Source organism: Carassius gibelio, chromosome B3 (genome assembly GCF_023724105.1).
Source record: "Carassius gibelio isolate Cgi1373 ecotype wild population from Czech Republic chromosome B3, carGib1.2-hapl.c, whole genome shotgun sequence".
In the NCBI taxonomy this organism is placed as follows: Eukaryota; Metazoa; Chordata; class Actinopteri; order Cypriniformes; family Cyprinidae; genus Carassius; species Carassius gibelio.
Window position 1 is genome coordinate 11,956,692 of NC_068398.1, and position 16,626 is coordinate 11,973,317.

The window sequence follows — 16,626 nt, forward strand, 5'->3', positions numbered from 1 at the left end:
GTGTTTTCTTGGTGACTGCCTTTTTTTTCTTTTTCTTTTTTTGAGGGGAGCTGAGGGGTTTGTTGATGTACATTAACATGCTGCTGCACTCATTCAGGACAAAATGAAATTTTGCATCCAATTTGATCATGGTCAGTAAAGTTAACAAACAGCTTGATATTTAACAGGTTCAAAACAGGTAATGCTGAAGTTCATAGTCTAATGTGTAAAACATTAACCTCAGCTAGTCAGCTAGCCAATGACAATTTAGGTTGACCACTTCCTACACTAAAGAGGTGTAATTATGCACTACTCAAAGCTATTTTGTTGTATACAGTCTAAAAAGAAAAAGTACTTCAAATAACCAGATAATGCACTTAACGGTTGCACAAGTCCTTATGCAGCTCAGGGGAAGGGTCTATTAAACTCTGATACTGAAATAAAAAATAACTTAGAGAAATTTTATACAAGATTTGAATAACCCTGGTGTAGTGTATGGATTTTCTGTAAGGTAGTCCATTACTGATTTCAAACTACATGACAAAAATTGTAGTTAGTAATGTAATCCATTACATTACACATTTCAGGTAATATAAAGAGACTACTTTTTGATCACTTCTGACTGAACACGTATATCAAATACAACAGGATATTCTTGTACCATACGGACATAAAAATACAAAGAGAAAAAAAAATAATGTTGCATAACATGAGGTGCATTAAACACTACATTATGTCAACGTTTCACAAATGTGGTTTGTGAGTTAAGTAAAAAAAAAACGAAAGAGGTTCAGCTACCAAAAAAAAAAAAAGCTAAGAATTCCTGCATTACATGTAAATAAGAAATAACAAGTTTGTGCATTTAATGTGGTTAAAAAGACAAAAGCCTTCCAAAGAAATTGTAATATGTAGTTAAATAACCGAGTGATAATTCAAACAAACACTAACGTGTAGTTGATGCAACACTTAAAATTGGTATGATTTTTTGTACATCCAGTGCTCAAATACCGTGTGACCTCTCAATGTTTTGTGTATTTAGATCCACCTGACTAGTGACTAGTGTCTTTGTGTGGATGTCCACAAAACTGGAAGGCTTTCTGAATGCATGTATACGAGCAGTAGGCTATTTTAGGAATGAATGATTTATTGCTATTGTGTGAATAATATGTAATCATTGCATAATCATAACTGTAGTTTGACTCACAGTATTTTAAAAAGTAATATACGGTAATCTAATACTAATTCTTGGAACCTGATTATTTAATCCATCTTAATTGTTATCAGCTAATACCCAGCACTGATCCTGAATCGGTTTCATTTAGGACAACTAAGATCATTTTTCAACAAGCCACAACAATGTTTGAAATATGAAGTTGAATTTATTTCAAAAGTGCTTAACCGTCACAGTTTTTCTTACGCAGCCAAAGGGAAAAAGGCTATCAGACTGTGTTCATAAACTAGACAGTAGAGTACATTTTTGAACAAGTCACAATTATTTTTGTTGAATTTCATAATTATCCATGGAATGTAAAGAGATCAGAGTTTACCCCAGTAAAAACAACAACACATTGCAGTTTATCACATGTAATGTTCTCCCAGCCTCATTTAGCAGATTCACAACTAATGGAAGAGGTTCTTAAACAGCCTGAACAGGAAATGAAGTTAATGTTCCCACAGAGCAACAACCTACAGACCCAAGAGACAGAGAAGGGGGGAAAAGTTAATATTGATTTGTCTCCACACGCAAACATTTAATGTATTCTGAAGAACATAATACACATTTAACTGCACTTTAGGGTCATAAATTGATGATAATGCACAGTGTGCATCAGTATAGATGCAAAAGCTGATTTCAAGAAATTTGCAAGTTAGTTTACTGTAATCTGAACAAAGTCAAAGGCGTTTAAGCTACAACTCCAGACAAAACAAGATCTTTCGTGTATAATTCTTGACATATGCACACTTGCTCCAGACAGCTAAAGACAGTTTTCCAAATTTGATATAAACAGAATGCAAATGTTGTTGATCATTGGTGCATGCATTGGTGGAACGAAGCAATATTATATACAGAACTGTCTTCAGTTATAAAGTTCATAATGTTGCACATACACGAAGGCTAATGAATCTATTAACAAAACCTGCAGTAAACTGTCAAGACTTGGCAAAACCCAGAATCCATTACATTCAAAGTGCGAAAAATGCTTAAAACCGATTTAGACCCTACGATAATTGCATCAGCAAGCTCCTCGTGGAGACTAGAGCTCCTCGTGGCCATGTGGCGAGCGCTCAGTGTTGTTTGGCTCTTGGCACACTGCAGGAGTGGTGAACTCCATTAGGTATTCACAGCGACTCGGCTCCGACGTCGAGGTCACCACAGTCTCCTTCCCACAAGTCAGCTTCACCTACCACACAAAGACACACTTAGCAGAAAAACTCCCAGCGTGAATGGCACAGAGGAAGCAATGAAAGAGCCGGTACTTACTGTAGTTGATCTGTTCGGACCTTGCCAGCACCCAGTGCCATGCTCGTATTTCATCACCAAGTACTTATTATTTTCAGGCCCTGACCAACTTCCCCATGTCCTGGGAACGTGAGGAACTTTTATTAAATACTGTCAAAAACACTCACGCCATGATACTGCAAAATGTGATGACAAAGTGATGTGGTATTGAAGAAAAGAAAAAGCTAAAACCGGTCTACGGTGGTTTGCTGGTCTTAACAGGTTTAGGCTGTTAACACCAATCAGGTGTTTAGTTGATTGCTATCGATGCATCATAATAAAAAATAAAAAAAGTATACGACTCATACCACTACATAAGGTAATATTAAAAGCTGTGAGTCAGAGACTGTGAATTATAGGAGATCCCAAAAAAAAAAAGTTAATTTTAAAAAGAAGTAAATTTAGACGCTGAAGCATTACAAGATTATAATGTCACGAAAAACAAAGGGGTTATTCATTTTGAGGTTTTCAAAAAAGATCATATTTAAAAGTGCTACTAAAATATTAGTTTTAAAAATTACCTTTAAATAAGTGTTAAATAGCAAATGTTTTTTAAAGAGTCTTATTCTCATGAATACTGCATTTATTTGATCAAAATAAAAACATTAATACTGTGAAATATTATAAAAATGTTTTCCATTTTTATATATTTTAAAATATAACTTATTCCTGTGATGCAAAGCTTTGTTTCCCTCAGTATCATTACTCCAGTTTTTAGCGTCACGTGATTCTTCAGAAATTATTCTAATATGCTTATCTGCTGCTCAAGAAAAATTTCTGATTATGAATGTAAAAAAAACAATTTTTGTAAATAATTAATGTAAACTGAAATCTTTATAAAAACTGTAAAAGTCTTCACTGTTGCTTCTGATCAACTTAATGCATCCTTGCATAATCAAAGGAACTGAAAAGTGCCCAAAAACCTCTAAAACCAAACCACCCTGGTTGCTCTGGTTTAAGCTGTTTTTCTTACCCAAGGTTGGTCTCTGAGCCCCCATACTTGGGTTTCTGTGAAACCCGGTTGAAAGGACAGAGCCTGTAGACGTACCTAAAAGCAAACAGAACACAGAAATAAATCACAGCACAAAAATATCACTCCAAAACAACAAACGCTGGTTTCACTTACTCGCTAGTGGTAAGTTCGTAGCACTGGCTGTACATGTAGGTGAACTCGGCATCAGGGCCGAAATCAAACGACAGCTCCTTTTCAATATTTCTGCAACACAATCAAAAGGAAAACTCAACACCCCTGCGCACCGGCGTCAGAGAACACTGCGTATGCATCGAAGGACACAAGTGATGCAACCATAAGTCAAACTCCGACCAATGAGAATTTCAGTTCGCTACACTCCCACTTGATTTCAAACTCAACTTCTTTTGACCATTTTGTGGAAGACAGCAGCATTGAACAAACCTGATTTGATCGTCCATCTCCCGAAGAGCTTTCTCTGAATCCTCAAAGTCATCTCTGGCCTTCTGAGCAGCTGTGAACCAGAGAACAGTTGGTTAGCAGAGCAAGACAATGAACAGCTCGATGAGTACAAACGGATTGATGAATAGGACCGGCAGCAGAGCCAACCTTCGATGAGGGCCTCGGTGTCTGGGTCATAGGGTGGCATGGCTTCCTCGTCTTCCTGACTCTTCTCTGGAGTCTTAACGGTGGGCGGCGCCTGCACAAAACACAACCACGCTCATATACAGATATCATTTTTACACCTGCACAGTACGGTGAGCATGAGTTATAGCACACTTGTTGTAAGACCTTTGCCACTGCGCCTCAGGACATGAGTTAAAGGTTAAGGACTTTAAATGTCAAGAGGAGAAGTGTTAATAGAAGAATCAAAATGTCACTGTGGATCTAAACACCATTGAAGTTAATGCTCGCACAGGTTTTCTGTGCGATACACACACTCACCTTATCATCGTCTTCATGATAATCATCTTCGTCATCCTCTTCCTCGTCATCTTCCTCAGAGATGTCGTCTTCTGGGTACGGCTCGGAGTCATTGTCTACAACTGGTTCCTTCACTTCATCTGGAGGCGTTTCCACTGGGGCAGGTTCCTCAGGCTGGGACTGAGAGAGAACGGAGGAACAGTCAAAATACATGCTAATGGGCTCTTGAGTTCAATGAACGTGGAATTACAGAAAATCTGATTTGTTTTGTTTCTTTTACACCAAGTAGACATGACATAAAGCAAGACATGTTATCAAATTAAAAGACAATTTAAAGTACAAGTTTCTATTTAAAATAAACGCTGATAAATAAATTCAGCTTTGCAATCACGTGTATGAACTCACTTTTAAAACACAGTGATATAGAAAACAGTACGTTTTAATTGCAACAATATTCCACGATGTAACTCTTTTTAATGTATTATTGATCAAATAAATGCAGCCTTGGTGAGCATAAGACACTTTTACAAAAATAAAAAAAATTGGTAATGATCCCATAGTTTTAAAAGGCAGCGTAAATAACTAATATTGTTAACAAGGATGTTGAGCCATTTAATAATTTATCTAAAAAAAAGAAAGAAGAGGAAACAGAATGAGATTATTTCATTATAGGGAAAGTCATGCAAAAGATGCATGTATAAATTATATGTATAGTTAGTTAATAGTAAGTTATTACTTTTTATATCTTTGTATAATAAATTAAGCATATCAATTACAAAATGTAGTTAAATGGCTACTTGTCATACTTAATGTTTTCATTTTATATGTTCATTTTTGTTATAGTTTATATAGCTTTATCACTTTGATTGTCTGCATCTTAATTATTTTAAAGAAATTTAATATGACACAAAGTGTTACCAAAAACAACCTCAGAAGTCATCCAACGTGACGTCTCTACTAACCTCTGAGTGGTATTTGTCTTTAATGTTGGTCCAAACACTCTCAAATGTTGACGTGTCCACCTGCGCAGCTCCTCCCATCAGTCCCTGAATAAATCACAAAGCAGGCTTCTAAATTAGTGCCAATAGACTCAAAGATAGCAAGCACATTTTGACTGAGAAATGCTTAAATGCAAACACACCTGGACTTCAGTTTCAGTAAGTGTGCCATCAGCATCTGGGTCCAGTTCAACATGAGACTGAAGCTCAGAAACAGACACACTGACACAGAGACAACACGACAGATTAAATTCATTCTCTAGCTATATGCACAATCAGAGAGAGAGAGAAAATATATAATCATTGGCACTTACAAGCCATCTGCATTATCATCCAGCTCCGAAAAGGCTTCTGCCATTTTGGCTTTGTCCTTCTCCAAGCGAACAGCTGCCTTTTGCTCTGGAATAAAGTTAAAAAACAGATTAGATCAGCATTAATGACAAACATTTGATGAAATGAGCCAGCCTGCAAACTAAACGCTATAAGTCAGTTTTCACATGGATTAAAGATATATAAATTAGCAGCTTCACTCACCTTCCCAGGCCTTGAGGTGGCGCTCTTTAGCTTCCTTCTCAGGCTGCTCTGCAGTCTCTTTCACCGTCCTCAGTGCTTCTACTTTCTCCTCGAGCTGTTTCTTATTTTCCTGCATATCAGTCACTTTACCCTACAGAAGAGATAGCATTTTACATTTGCCAAAACCTTCAGACAGAAATTGTTTTTTTTAAAGTGCACCGCATACAGGCAATCCTTTAATGTGGGAACTGGATGATTTCTGTTGCATGTGAGAGTACAATAAAAACAAAAAAAAACCAAGCAAAGCAAATATGACTGCAACATTTGATCATGTTTAAAAACTAACATTCGCTAAGATTTTTGCAACACTAGCAGCTGAACAAAGTGTATGATGATAAAAAAGGAAACCGAAGCATTATGACAAATCTTACCTGCTTTTCTTCTCGTCCTTTCTTGGCTTCCTCAATGAGCTGCTGCTTCAGGAGAAAGCCCTCTTTGGTGATCTCAGCCATCTTCTGCAGAACTTCCCGCTCTTTACGACCTAGTTCCCTAAGAACCAAACAAATCGCTCATATATCAATGTGCTTATAGCCTTTGCATCATAAGTAAAACTGGAAAGTAAAACAAATAAATATTTTCACAGATCTTTGTTCTCATAAAAACAAATGTGTGCTGCATTTATTTTTATGCCATTTAACATTTCTACAGCGCAAAAAAAAAAAAATAGAGAACTCACTTGCAGGTATTTTCACATATGGCTCCGCTGTTGTACTCATCAGTAGTGTCGCAGCAGTCTGTGGTGAGGAAAGATTTCAAATGTAATACCATTCCATTCATTGAACACTGCTGAGGAGAAATTTCCAAATGCAGAGTCATCTTACCACAGATGCCATCATTAATCCGGGAGGATGGGATAAACATGGGCCTGTAACCAGCATTGGTGCAATGGAAGCTGCCATTCGGACAAGCAGCGGTGCCTGAGGACCGACAGAAACAACTGTCACGCACGATGCCAAACTATACGGCATCATGTACTGAAGACAGTTCACACACAATATTACAACTCTGAGATCTGTTGTACTCAACCTCTTTCTCTTTCAACACAATGAAGTCATACTCTTCATTCACTTCCACGGATTGAATGAAAAAGGGCAGCGTTTGTATTCTTTTAGATGTCTTCTTTTGTGTTTCATACAAGAAAGGAAGCCATGCAGGATTTTTTATTATTATTAATATGTATGCATAGAGTAATATTTAGCCCTTATTTGTTGTTTTTTAGCACATTTTTGTTATAGCACAAACACAGTTTTGTTCCTGAGTGTCACACAAGAATGTCAAAGCTTCCGTTTATCATATTTGATATGCTTTATATACGTGCTGTCCAACACATATAGTGTTTATAGTTATAAAGCTAAAGTTTTTGTTTACAAAATGTGTGTATACTGTGTACGTTTATTATGCATATATAAATACAAATGTATATATTTAAGAAAAATGTTATTTTTATATTAAATATATTTATATGATATAAAATATATAAATATATTAGTGTATACACATGCAAATATTTTCAAAATATATTTAGTGTGTGTATTTATATATACTTAATAAATATACACACAATGTGCACATATTATGTAAACAAAAACTTCTATCTTGGATGCGATTGATCGTGATTAACTAGTGTTGATCAATGTTTATATGTCAGTAAAAGCCTAAATTAAATCTACTCACCATATAAAGTGATCATGTCTCTTTAGAAGACTTTTACCATACCAATGATTTACTTTTACAATGCATTTATGAAATTTTTGACACTTCCAAAGTTTCAGCAGCATGAATTAAAAAAAAAAGCATAGAAATATCTCTATGCAAAACAAATGTTTTATGGTTTGAAATGACATGAGGGTGAGTAATTGATACCCTTTAACAACCTTTTAAATGTAAAAACTAGGCAGAGTTTTCAGGAAAGCGTTTCACTGCTAAATGACTTTAAATATAAATCGGAGGAGAGAAGCTCTCAATTAAAGACTTGCAAGATGCTTCTTAAATTATAAACCAAATTAAAAAATGAAGTACCTGGCTCATCTGAACCATCCTTGCAGTCACAGTAGTCATCATTCACACGGTCAAAAGGAATAGTCCGGGATCCATCGAGACAGGTGAAAGGCTTGTTCTCCTCATAAAAATGTTTCTCTTTATTTTTTTTGACAAAATATGAGTTAAGCCAGTTAGACCAGAATGTGGTTTAATGCAGAATAAATGATAAATGATATATGACTTTACTTGTCAGTGGCACTCCTCGTGGCCGCTGAATCTCTACAGTTGTCCCCAAGCTGACAGCAAAGCCCAAAGTCACCAGCAGGTGCAGGCAGGTCATGATGCCTCAGGAAAAGAAGGGACAAACGCAGACTCCCACCAGAGGCGTGTGACCTCGGAGCAAAATAAAGGCACAGTGCATTGTTCAACTGAACATCATCTCACAGTACATCTAATCCATTCATAAACACAGATCTCATACCAATGGTTTACAAAAGGCTAAACAAATCAACGTTATTCTTCATTCAAGTGATGGTCGCAGATAAATCCGTCTATAAAATGTCTTATTTGCATCATGCTCGTTAATTCAATCTGAAATGGCTTCCGCACACACGGCCAGCCGAGCACACTCAAATACTCACCGATCTGAAGTGATAAACAATGCAGTGTCACGATAGGAAGTATAATGTTTCAATAAACAGCGCCTAAATGATATGTGCGCTTGTATAATTAGTCAAAGAGATCTAAAAAAAAAAATTGTAAGACAGTAACTTCCGAAGAGCGCTCTTACACCGTTTGTTACGTCACCAAGATGAGCGGTGTTCTCATGTGATTGGTGGATTCAAGCGGAGGAATGCGGCATTGTGGGTAATGCAGTCATAAAAAGGATGGATTTGCCTTTTTCATTTATTTATTTATTTTTTTAGCTTTTTTTTTTTTTTTTTAGCAAAATCAATGATATGCGTAATAATAAATCAGCTACCATATATTTAGGCAAAGCGTCCCACCTATGGAGGACCAAACCTGCAGAAATAAAAAATAACCAAACAAATATATAATTAAATAAATAAATAAATAAACGACTTGATAAAAAAAAAAAAAAAATACAGTACATTTGTAATAAAATTAATCCTGAATGTATTTTTTATTACTCTTTTCCTTTATTTGGTATTTTCTGTATTTATTTCTAATTTTTGTATTCGTATTTAACTTTTATTTACTTTTTTTTCGTTTATGTTTTGGTTTATTTGTGTATCTATTTATTTTTAAACGTATTTATTCAATCGTTTCTTTCTTTCTTTATAATTTCATTTAAATTTAAATAATTTAAATAACCTACTGACAGATCAGCTCCTTCCAACACAGTGGCAGGATTAAATCCTTTTTTGCATAAATAATTGTAAACATAATCATTATTTCAGGAATAATTGAAGCATGAAATGAAAACAATGTGTTCACGTGACGTGCGAAAAGCCCGCGCGCGGTTTTTCTGCAAGCCTATGTTGTAGCTACTCGCTGACTGTGCTAAACTTATTTTAACCGCATACGAGTTGTTTAAAATGTTTGTAAGGATTTAAATTAGTAATGGGTTGGGTAATTTAGGTCTGAGAACTTATTTTAACCCAAAGTTTCAGGACTTCAGGTAAATAGTTAGTAAATTTTGACAAATAGGCAACTGTGGCCGTATTAACGAGGCTATTAACTGAATTTCCAAATGACTATAACAAAGTCCAGCTATTATAATACCTTTAAACAAAGCTTAATTTGTAACTTTGTCTAAAGTTCCATGGTTAAAAGTACCACAGAATATAGTTATCAAAAAGTAACTGTATAACAAAAAGGCGTTATGAACGGTTTCATGTATGATGATTAACTGACTGAATGTTTGCTTTAATATAGCCAGGTCAAAGGATAAAGAGGAGGTCATGAGGATAAAACTACGTCACATGCAGGTGAGAGCTGTACCATAAGAGAAAATAGTGGATGTTGTTTTGTTACCAAACATTTAAACAATATATTATAATTTATTGTAAAGAGCATCTTACAAAAACTAAACACAGGGAAATGCAAGTTCTAGTGTAGTTGGTGACACAACTCTGCCCCCTACCTTCAATTTAAAGACATTTTTCCTATTCTCACATATTTAAACAGTGAAATGACGTCTTAAATGGGTTATTAACACTTCTCTTTCATTAATAATTTATACTTAAATATATAGAAATTGTTTTATTTTAAATGAAAAAAAAAAAAAAAATCACAGGTCCTATATAGGACAGCTTCAGAGTGTATACATTATTAAGCTACTAAAAATGTAAAAAAAAAAAAAAAAAAACCTTCAGTTTTTAACAATAATACAGCAACCATTCAACAATTGTGTTTTACTAGAAACCTTTGTCTTTAAATAAAGCCAGTCTGTAGGGGTCAGTAAAGTGTCACACATTACTGACTGTAACTCTCTCACCAAATATATATTAACTACTGTTTTGCTAAATACCACTTCATCTTCTAAACAGATGATGCAAAATATTTTCGGTGTTTTTTTGTCATGAGGCGTGTAGTGATCATACACAGAAATCAGCCTGGTTACATGTTGCAGTTGTGAGATTGCAGATCAAAAAAAATAAAATAATAATAATTCAGATATTGCATTTATTAGAAAAATCGTCCTTTATTTGTATTTTCAACACACTTTACAGTACTGAACAGTGAAAGAAAAAAATATACTGGTATATATTTATATATTTGTTTTTTATATATAGCTGTTTGCTTATTAAATGCATTTTATTCACAAAATGACAACTTAGTTCTCTCAGAGGAAAACCTTTCATAAAAATAATATAATATAAAATAACTTGGACACATTATACACATTACAGCAATATAATGTACAAATATTACAATCATTTTCCTGTGTTTTCTTTTTCATTTATATTATTACCATAACTTGTGAACAAGTAACATATTATTTAAAGCCCAGAGAATAATTTCATTGGAGAGTCTCATGAGGCGTGACTTCAAAGTACAAAGAAAAACTGTTCTCCGATTCAGCCTCATCATCTTTCCGACTGTCTCTTGGTCATTAACCTCACAGAAGTATTTAAAAACCCTATTAAAAGCCATTACAGTCTAGATTATTGACACAGAGTAGCTGATGTTGCTCAGTGCTTTAGCAGAAAATGGCATTGAGGACCAAAGAGACGACGTTTGGACCAAGCCATTCAAAGTGCTTACTCTGTGCCATGCTATACAACACTCTATACCATTCCCCTGATATCAGCCATCTCACAACAGCTTCCTACAGAAAAAATAAAGTGCTGGTAAAGACAAGTTTTTAGAAACAATGGATGATTAGTCTGTTTTCCAATACATTTCAAATATTCACATTTAAAGGTGGTGGGAGGTTGACTAAAATCCCCCAAATGAATGGCAGGGAGATGACAAGAGAAATAAATGAAATGATGAAATTCCACAATTCAACTACAGTTCAGTATAACTAAAAGTGATTCATTGGGACAGTGACTGATTCTGAGAGATTTCAAATTTACAATTCAACATTACAGTATATACAAAACAAGCAGTGATTCGTCTACTATTTATATTAGATAGTAGTTTTTTGATTTCCAAACCATCAAACCAGAATGATACAAAAATAAAAACTGTACACAAACTGTTCAAAGAAAACACTTGTTTTTCCTTTTGATATCCCAAAAGAATGGCAGCAAGGAATTAATTTGAATAATTTCTTAATAAGAAACAATTGCTACAGTGTCGTGTTAAAATGGCAAATATTATTTGTTAGCGTAGTGCTCACAACATTAACGTAAAGCCACACAACAAAGCAATTTTAAGGTAAGACAGGCAAATGTTTATGGGAATCACACAAACCGATCGTGTAACCTCGGCCTTTCCTCCTGTAGTCCACCAAATGAAAACTTTCACCGTGACATCCTCTAATCCTGTCACAGACGAGTTCAGTTATCACATAGGTACTGGTTTGACCTCGAGTTACTGCTCTGACCGGCACAGGCTTGTCTAAAGCTAAGCTACTGACCAGCAGGAACTAGCTTGCCATTTTATTTCAAGAGGGATACTCACAATATAGCAACAATTGATTCATTCAACTGAACTAAAACCAAACCAAACCAAATTCTGAGAGAAGAGAGAGGCAATATTGCAAATCTAACATCAACCTGAGAACTCATTCTCATTCATTCTTTTCATTCTGTCTCTCTCTGTCTCCCTTTAAACGTTGGTGAAAGTCAAATAGACACCACTAAAAGATGCTGGACATGAAATACATTAGACGAGCAACAGTTTCCTTTAATGGTATGACCTGCTTTCTGTCTGTACTGCATTACAGTCACTTTGCCATGCAGAAAAAATACCCAACACCTCCAGATGGAGCTATTGTGAATTTATTTAGGAAGGCATATAAGACATGAAACAAATAATCTGGGATCTAATGCCAACATCTTATTATTCCACAAAATGACAGGTAGAAACCCTACAGTTGACATTAAGGCAAAAAAGCATCAAACTCAATATGGCTGCATGTCTTTCCAACATCTAGCCACCAACGTCTTTCTCTCTCAGATATGCTTCAACTTCTCTCCCCATCCTCTGTTCTAGCGACTGATCGAGGCTCCTCCAACTTATCAGTTTAGCACTCATTCCTTTGGCAATACATAACTTAGTGTGTTGTGGTGTAGAGAATGCATTACCAGCATGAGTGGGTGAAGGTGAGAGAGTCTGTGCGAATGTGTCCTGCAGTTGACGAGACTGTTGCTTTTACAAATTTGGCAGGAATGGACATAACAAAACAAAATAAAAAGAAGGCAAAACATATGTTTCAAAGCGTCACATGGCTTATCCTCAGAAAGTGACTATCATTAATTATTCACATGGAAAGTGAGGGCAGTTTGTAAGCAATGACAGTGATAAATCTAATGTTGGCCCTAAATGCTTGGTTGGCTTGAACGCAACAGAGGAAGACTGACAGATGAGAGCAGGAACTATTGCAAAGACAATGTGAATGCTCCATGCTGGCACGAACCATATTCAATGGAGATAGATTGCTTAAAAAGAGAAAGAGACAATCAAAAATGAAGACAAAAGCAGACACCCCTGTCCCACAATGCATTGCTTCACAACAGCTCCAGAGTTGAAGCTGGTGTTTCTGAAAGGCACACGGCCATCTTGCACTGGTAGCACTCCTGGGTAAAGGGTAAGAGGGGGTGGGACCCACTAACAAATCATTTCCGACATACTCATCCCTCCACAGTCTTCTGGACAGCAGACGTTATCTTATTTTCTCCCGGCAGATGCAACTGTGTTCTCTCTATGACAGAAATTGAAAAAGAGTCTCAGATTTCACTCAGCGTGTGAATTCTGAGGATTCAAGTCGCTGTTAGAATGCTTTAAAAACTGATTATTGACACTGATGCTCCTTTTTATGATGGCTTTTTCCCAAAGAGATTCCTTTCAGATCCAAGCCCCCTGAACACATACACAGACACACAGCTGTGTGTTTGCATGTGCTGTGGTATTGTTATATAAGGTTAAAATGTAGGCATGTATGTCTGTAGATGTGTGTTTGTGTATGTGTAGAAATTCCAGAGTGCTACACTGACGTAATGGCCCTTTACAAACCCCACCGCAATTCTGGTTTTCTGTCAAACCTCACCCTTGCTGCTGCTGGACGGACTCCAGCTCGCACTCCAAATCTACAGTTGCTGTGTTCAATACTTCTATGATATCAATATTATTTTGTTCCCTTTTTGAAAAATAAAATCAAATGTCTTATTGGATTGGCACACAAGACGTATTCTGTTCATGGTCTAGCTAGCAGAAACAGAAGAGTCCTATGTGAGCGGAATTGGGACAGAGTTTTTGAAGAATTGCCCCTACTTAGCCCCCTGGGCCAGACAGCTGTTCCTTCAGTCTTGAGTATTACGTGTCATCTGTAGGAGAGGATGACTTCTCCTCCTCCTCCGTCTCCTCCACGGGGCTCTCATCAGACTGTCTCTCATCTTCCTCTTCAACTACTGACTGAACCTGCAGTCGCCTCGGTCCCGACCTCTCGACCACGACCTCTGTCACCTCCTCGCCGTCCTCCATTTTTTCCTCTATCTCGTCCTCCTCAGCCTCTTCATCTGCCTCCTCGTCTTCTTTCTTTGCCTCTTGACCACAGCTGTCTATGTGGTTATGACTGGGAGTGCTGTCCTGTCCTGGCTCTCCCTCCAGGGTGAGCTCAAACTGGAATTTGTTCGTGCAGGATTCAAGCTCATTATCTGGGCCGTCCGGCGGTGGCGATGGGCTCTGGGGAATGGTGCTTTGGTACCAGTCCCGGTTGTCCTCAAGGGTGTCCAAAATTTCCTGAGCATCAGGGTGGACAAGGTCCCCCCAGGTCTCCCACAGGGGATGCACAATATAATCAATAAATCCCACCTGAACAATGAAACCCAACATGTAGTGAGACCGTTAAGGAGCAGCTTATGCCAGAAGGTTGAGAATGTATGCTTGTGTAGGTGCTTATACGTGTACCTGACTCTTTTCCACAGACGCAGTGTGTTTGTCACACATGGGGCTGATTTCCATCCCACGCTCTCGCTCTTTATCGCCCTGCCGGAAGAACTCCTCCATAATACGCTCAGTCCATTGCCTGTACACTGCCAGGGGCTTGGTTGGGTTACTAAGGTCAGCACAGTGCACCATGTTCCTCAGGACCTACACACACATACATACAAATACACACTTGTGACTAAGTAGTCTGTCTTTTTTTTTTCTATACTGCACTTACAGACTCATGTCATAGTGTTGAACTGTTTTGTTGCATGATAAAGACACACACCTGTATTCGGTCATTATAATGGTCCAGCATCAGCACACCTGAACTTGTCACTTTCTTGGTCTCAACCATCGTCTTTAAATCTGCCAGCAAGCTCATGTGCTTTGACATGTCTGTTGCCAGAACCTGGAAAGACAAGGAAATTAAAGTGTCCATTAAAAATGTTGACCCTCTGTAATAAAAACAAAAACAACTGAGGTTCAGTGCAGTGCCATCCGGGTCTAACCATGTCGATGACTAGCTTGCGCAGACTCTGTCGTTGCCTTTTGGTGAGGTTCTGAAAGATGTCACAGTTCTCCTCATGCAGAAGCTTGAAACCTACAGCCAGATGGTGGTTCTCCAGTACAGATTCATCATTGTACATTAATGCCAGTTCTGAGTCTGTAAGAACAGAGCAGGACAGGCTATCAGCGGATTTCAGGGTCTTCTTGGGTCCTTTACATAAACAAGTGAGGACGATTTTGCTGATTTTGCCCATTTTATTTACAATATTTAGCCTCAGATGCAGTATATTAACAAACAGTATAAAATTCAATAACAGGTATTATCACATACCATGGCAAGCCTAGCTACCAATATATTATCTCAAGGGGTGGGAAACATTTATTACCTCACAGTTTAATTCAGATGGATTTTATTTATTTATTTTATTAACATTAATGTAACAAACGGCAAAGTTTATTAAGCTGCTTACACTTTAAGAACAAACGCACAGATCTAATTTACTGTTACATCTGATTTTCTCAAAGCTTTTTATGTTCCCATTTGGCATCATAGACTGTGTGCTCCACACAATGTGCATTTTGACATAATTATGTGTGTATTTGACCATTTAAGCGCAATAAGCTTTGAAAGCGAATTCAGGTCACATTGCTTCTGAGAGGCAGCATTTGTGCTTGCACATCAGCTGTATGTCCATCAGCAAAAGTATTGAGCCCTTTCCGCAGCTTCCTGTGATTAATAACACTAACATGTTAATAACCCTTGATAGTACAGTCAGCAAGTTAAATATAACACTATAAAAACCATTTTTGAATTTTGTGAATCAATGCGAATTGGCAGAAGATAGAATCAAGATTCATATGTGAACCGATTTTTTCCCGTCCTTATAATGATCAAGCTGACTAACACAGATGCAGTTTGATTAAATCTGTGATAGTCTTGGAAGCATCAGTAAAAAAAAAACATCACTCATGTTTGCATAAAAAATGTATCTGTAATGCAAATGTATTTAGTATTCGTATCATTTTACTTAATATTATTTCTAGATTATATAAAAATTGGTTGTTAAAAAATATGTTCCTTTTGTTCCAAGTACAGTAAAAAAGCTGAATACATTCTTATTGTTGAGGCTTATGATTTTGTGCTGCCATAAACTAGTTCTCAGAGGACATCATCATTATTTTTACAATGTACACTTACTGGTGTTGATGAGGAACTGGTTGGAAACTCCAGGGTGGTCTACATCATGAATGGCAGCAGCAAACAATGCAGCCAGGATTTCAAGATCAGTGAAAACAGCCTGGTGGGAAGATACCATAGTATGATGGTCATTATGTAAAGTGTCAGTGCTGACTATGAAATCTGTTTTCAGATAATAAAACTTTTTGCTTTTGCATGGGCACTGGAAGTCCCATGTTGGCATATACTCACATCCAGTGCCGGTGTGGAGAGCAGCACATGTGTTGACTGTGTGACATCAGCGGCATGCAGGCTGTTGTGATAGGCCACGTTGGCATGGTAGTGGTCTTCCAGTGTCATCACATAAGTGATAAACGTGTCCACTGGGATCCGAAATGTCTTCAATAGATCCCTTTCCTTTAACGCATCGCAGATTGTAGACAGAACATAAAGA

General features: G+C 36.9%; 2 protein-coding genes across 3 annotated transcripts in view; both read right to left on the minus strand.

Moving 5' to 3' along the window:
- Nucleotides 1-1,338: 1,338 nt before the first annotated feature.
- On the minus strand, nt 1,339-8,745 carry LOC127953310 (glucosidase 2 subunit beta). The gene is made up of 18 exons (XM_052552448.1): nt 8,566-8,745; nt 8,171-8,317; nt 7,964-8,080; nt 6,766-6,861; nt 6,621-6,678; nt 6,316-6,433; nt 5,906-6,035; nt 5,686-5,770; nt 5,515-5,593; nt 5,336-5,419; nt 4,395-4,553; nt 4,059-4,149; nt 3,894-3,963; nt 3,606-3,695; nt 3,453-3,527; nt 2,462-2,561; nt 2,204-2,381; nt 1,339-1,665 (listed from the first exon to the last, which is right to left on the minus strand). Exons 2-17 carry the CDS (start codon nt 8,262-8,264, stop codon nt 2,235-2,237), a joined length of 1,593 nt encoding a protein of 530 aa, XP_052408408.1. The 5' UTR covers nt 8,265-8,317; nt 8,566-8,745; the 3' UTR covers nt 1,339-1,665; nt 2,204-2,234.
- A 1,827-nt stretch (nt 8,746-10,572) lies between these two features.
- The window catches only part of LOC127953304 (cAMP-specific 3',5'-cyclic phosphodiesterase 4C-like), a 50,589-nt gene continuing 44,535 nt past the window's right edge, over nt 10,573-16,626 (minus strand). For both annotated transcript variants that reach the window (XM_052552438.1, XM_052552439.1), the window contains 6 exons: nt 16,425-16,589; nt 16,194-16,293; nt 14,998-15,152; nt 14,775-14,897; nt 14,468-14,650; nt 10,573-14,371 (listed from right to left, as the gene is read on the minus strand). In XM_052552438.1, coding sequence (XP_052408398.1) covers nt 13,874-14,371; nt 14,468-14,650; nt 14,775-14,897; nt 14,998-15,152; nt 16,194-16,293; nt 16,425-16,589 — 1,224 coding nt within the window. In that variant the 3' untranslated portion in view covers nt 10,573-13,873. The remainder of the gene's footprint in view (nt 14,372-14,467; nt 14,651-14,774; nt 14,898-14,997; nt 15,153-16,193; nt 16,294-16,424; nt 16,590-16,626) is intronic.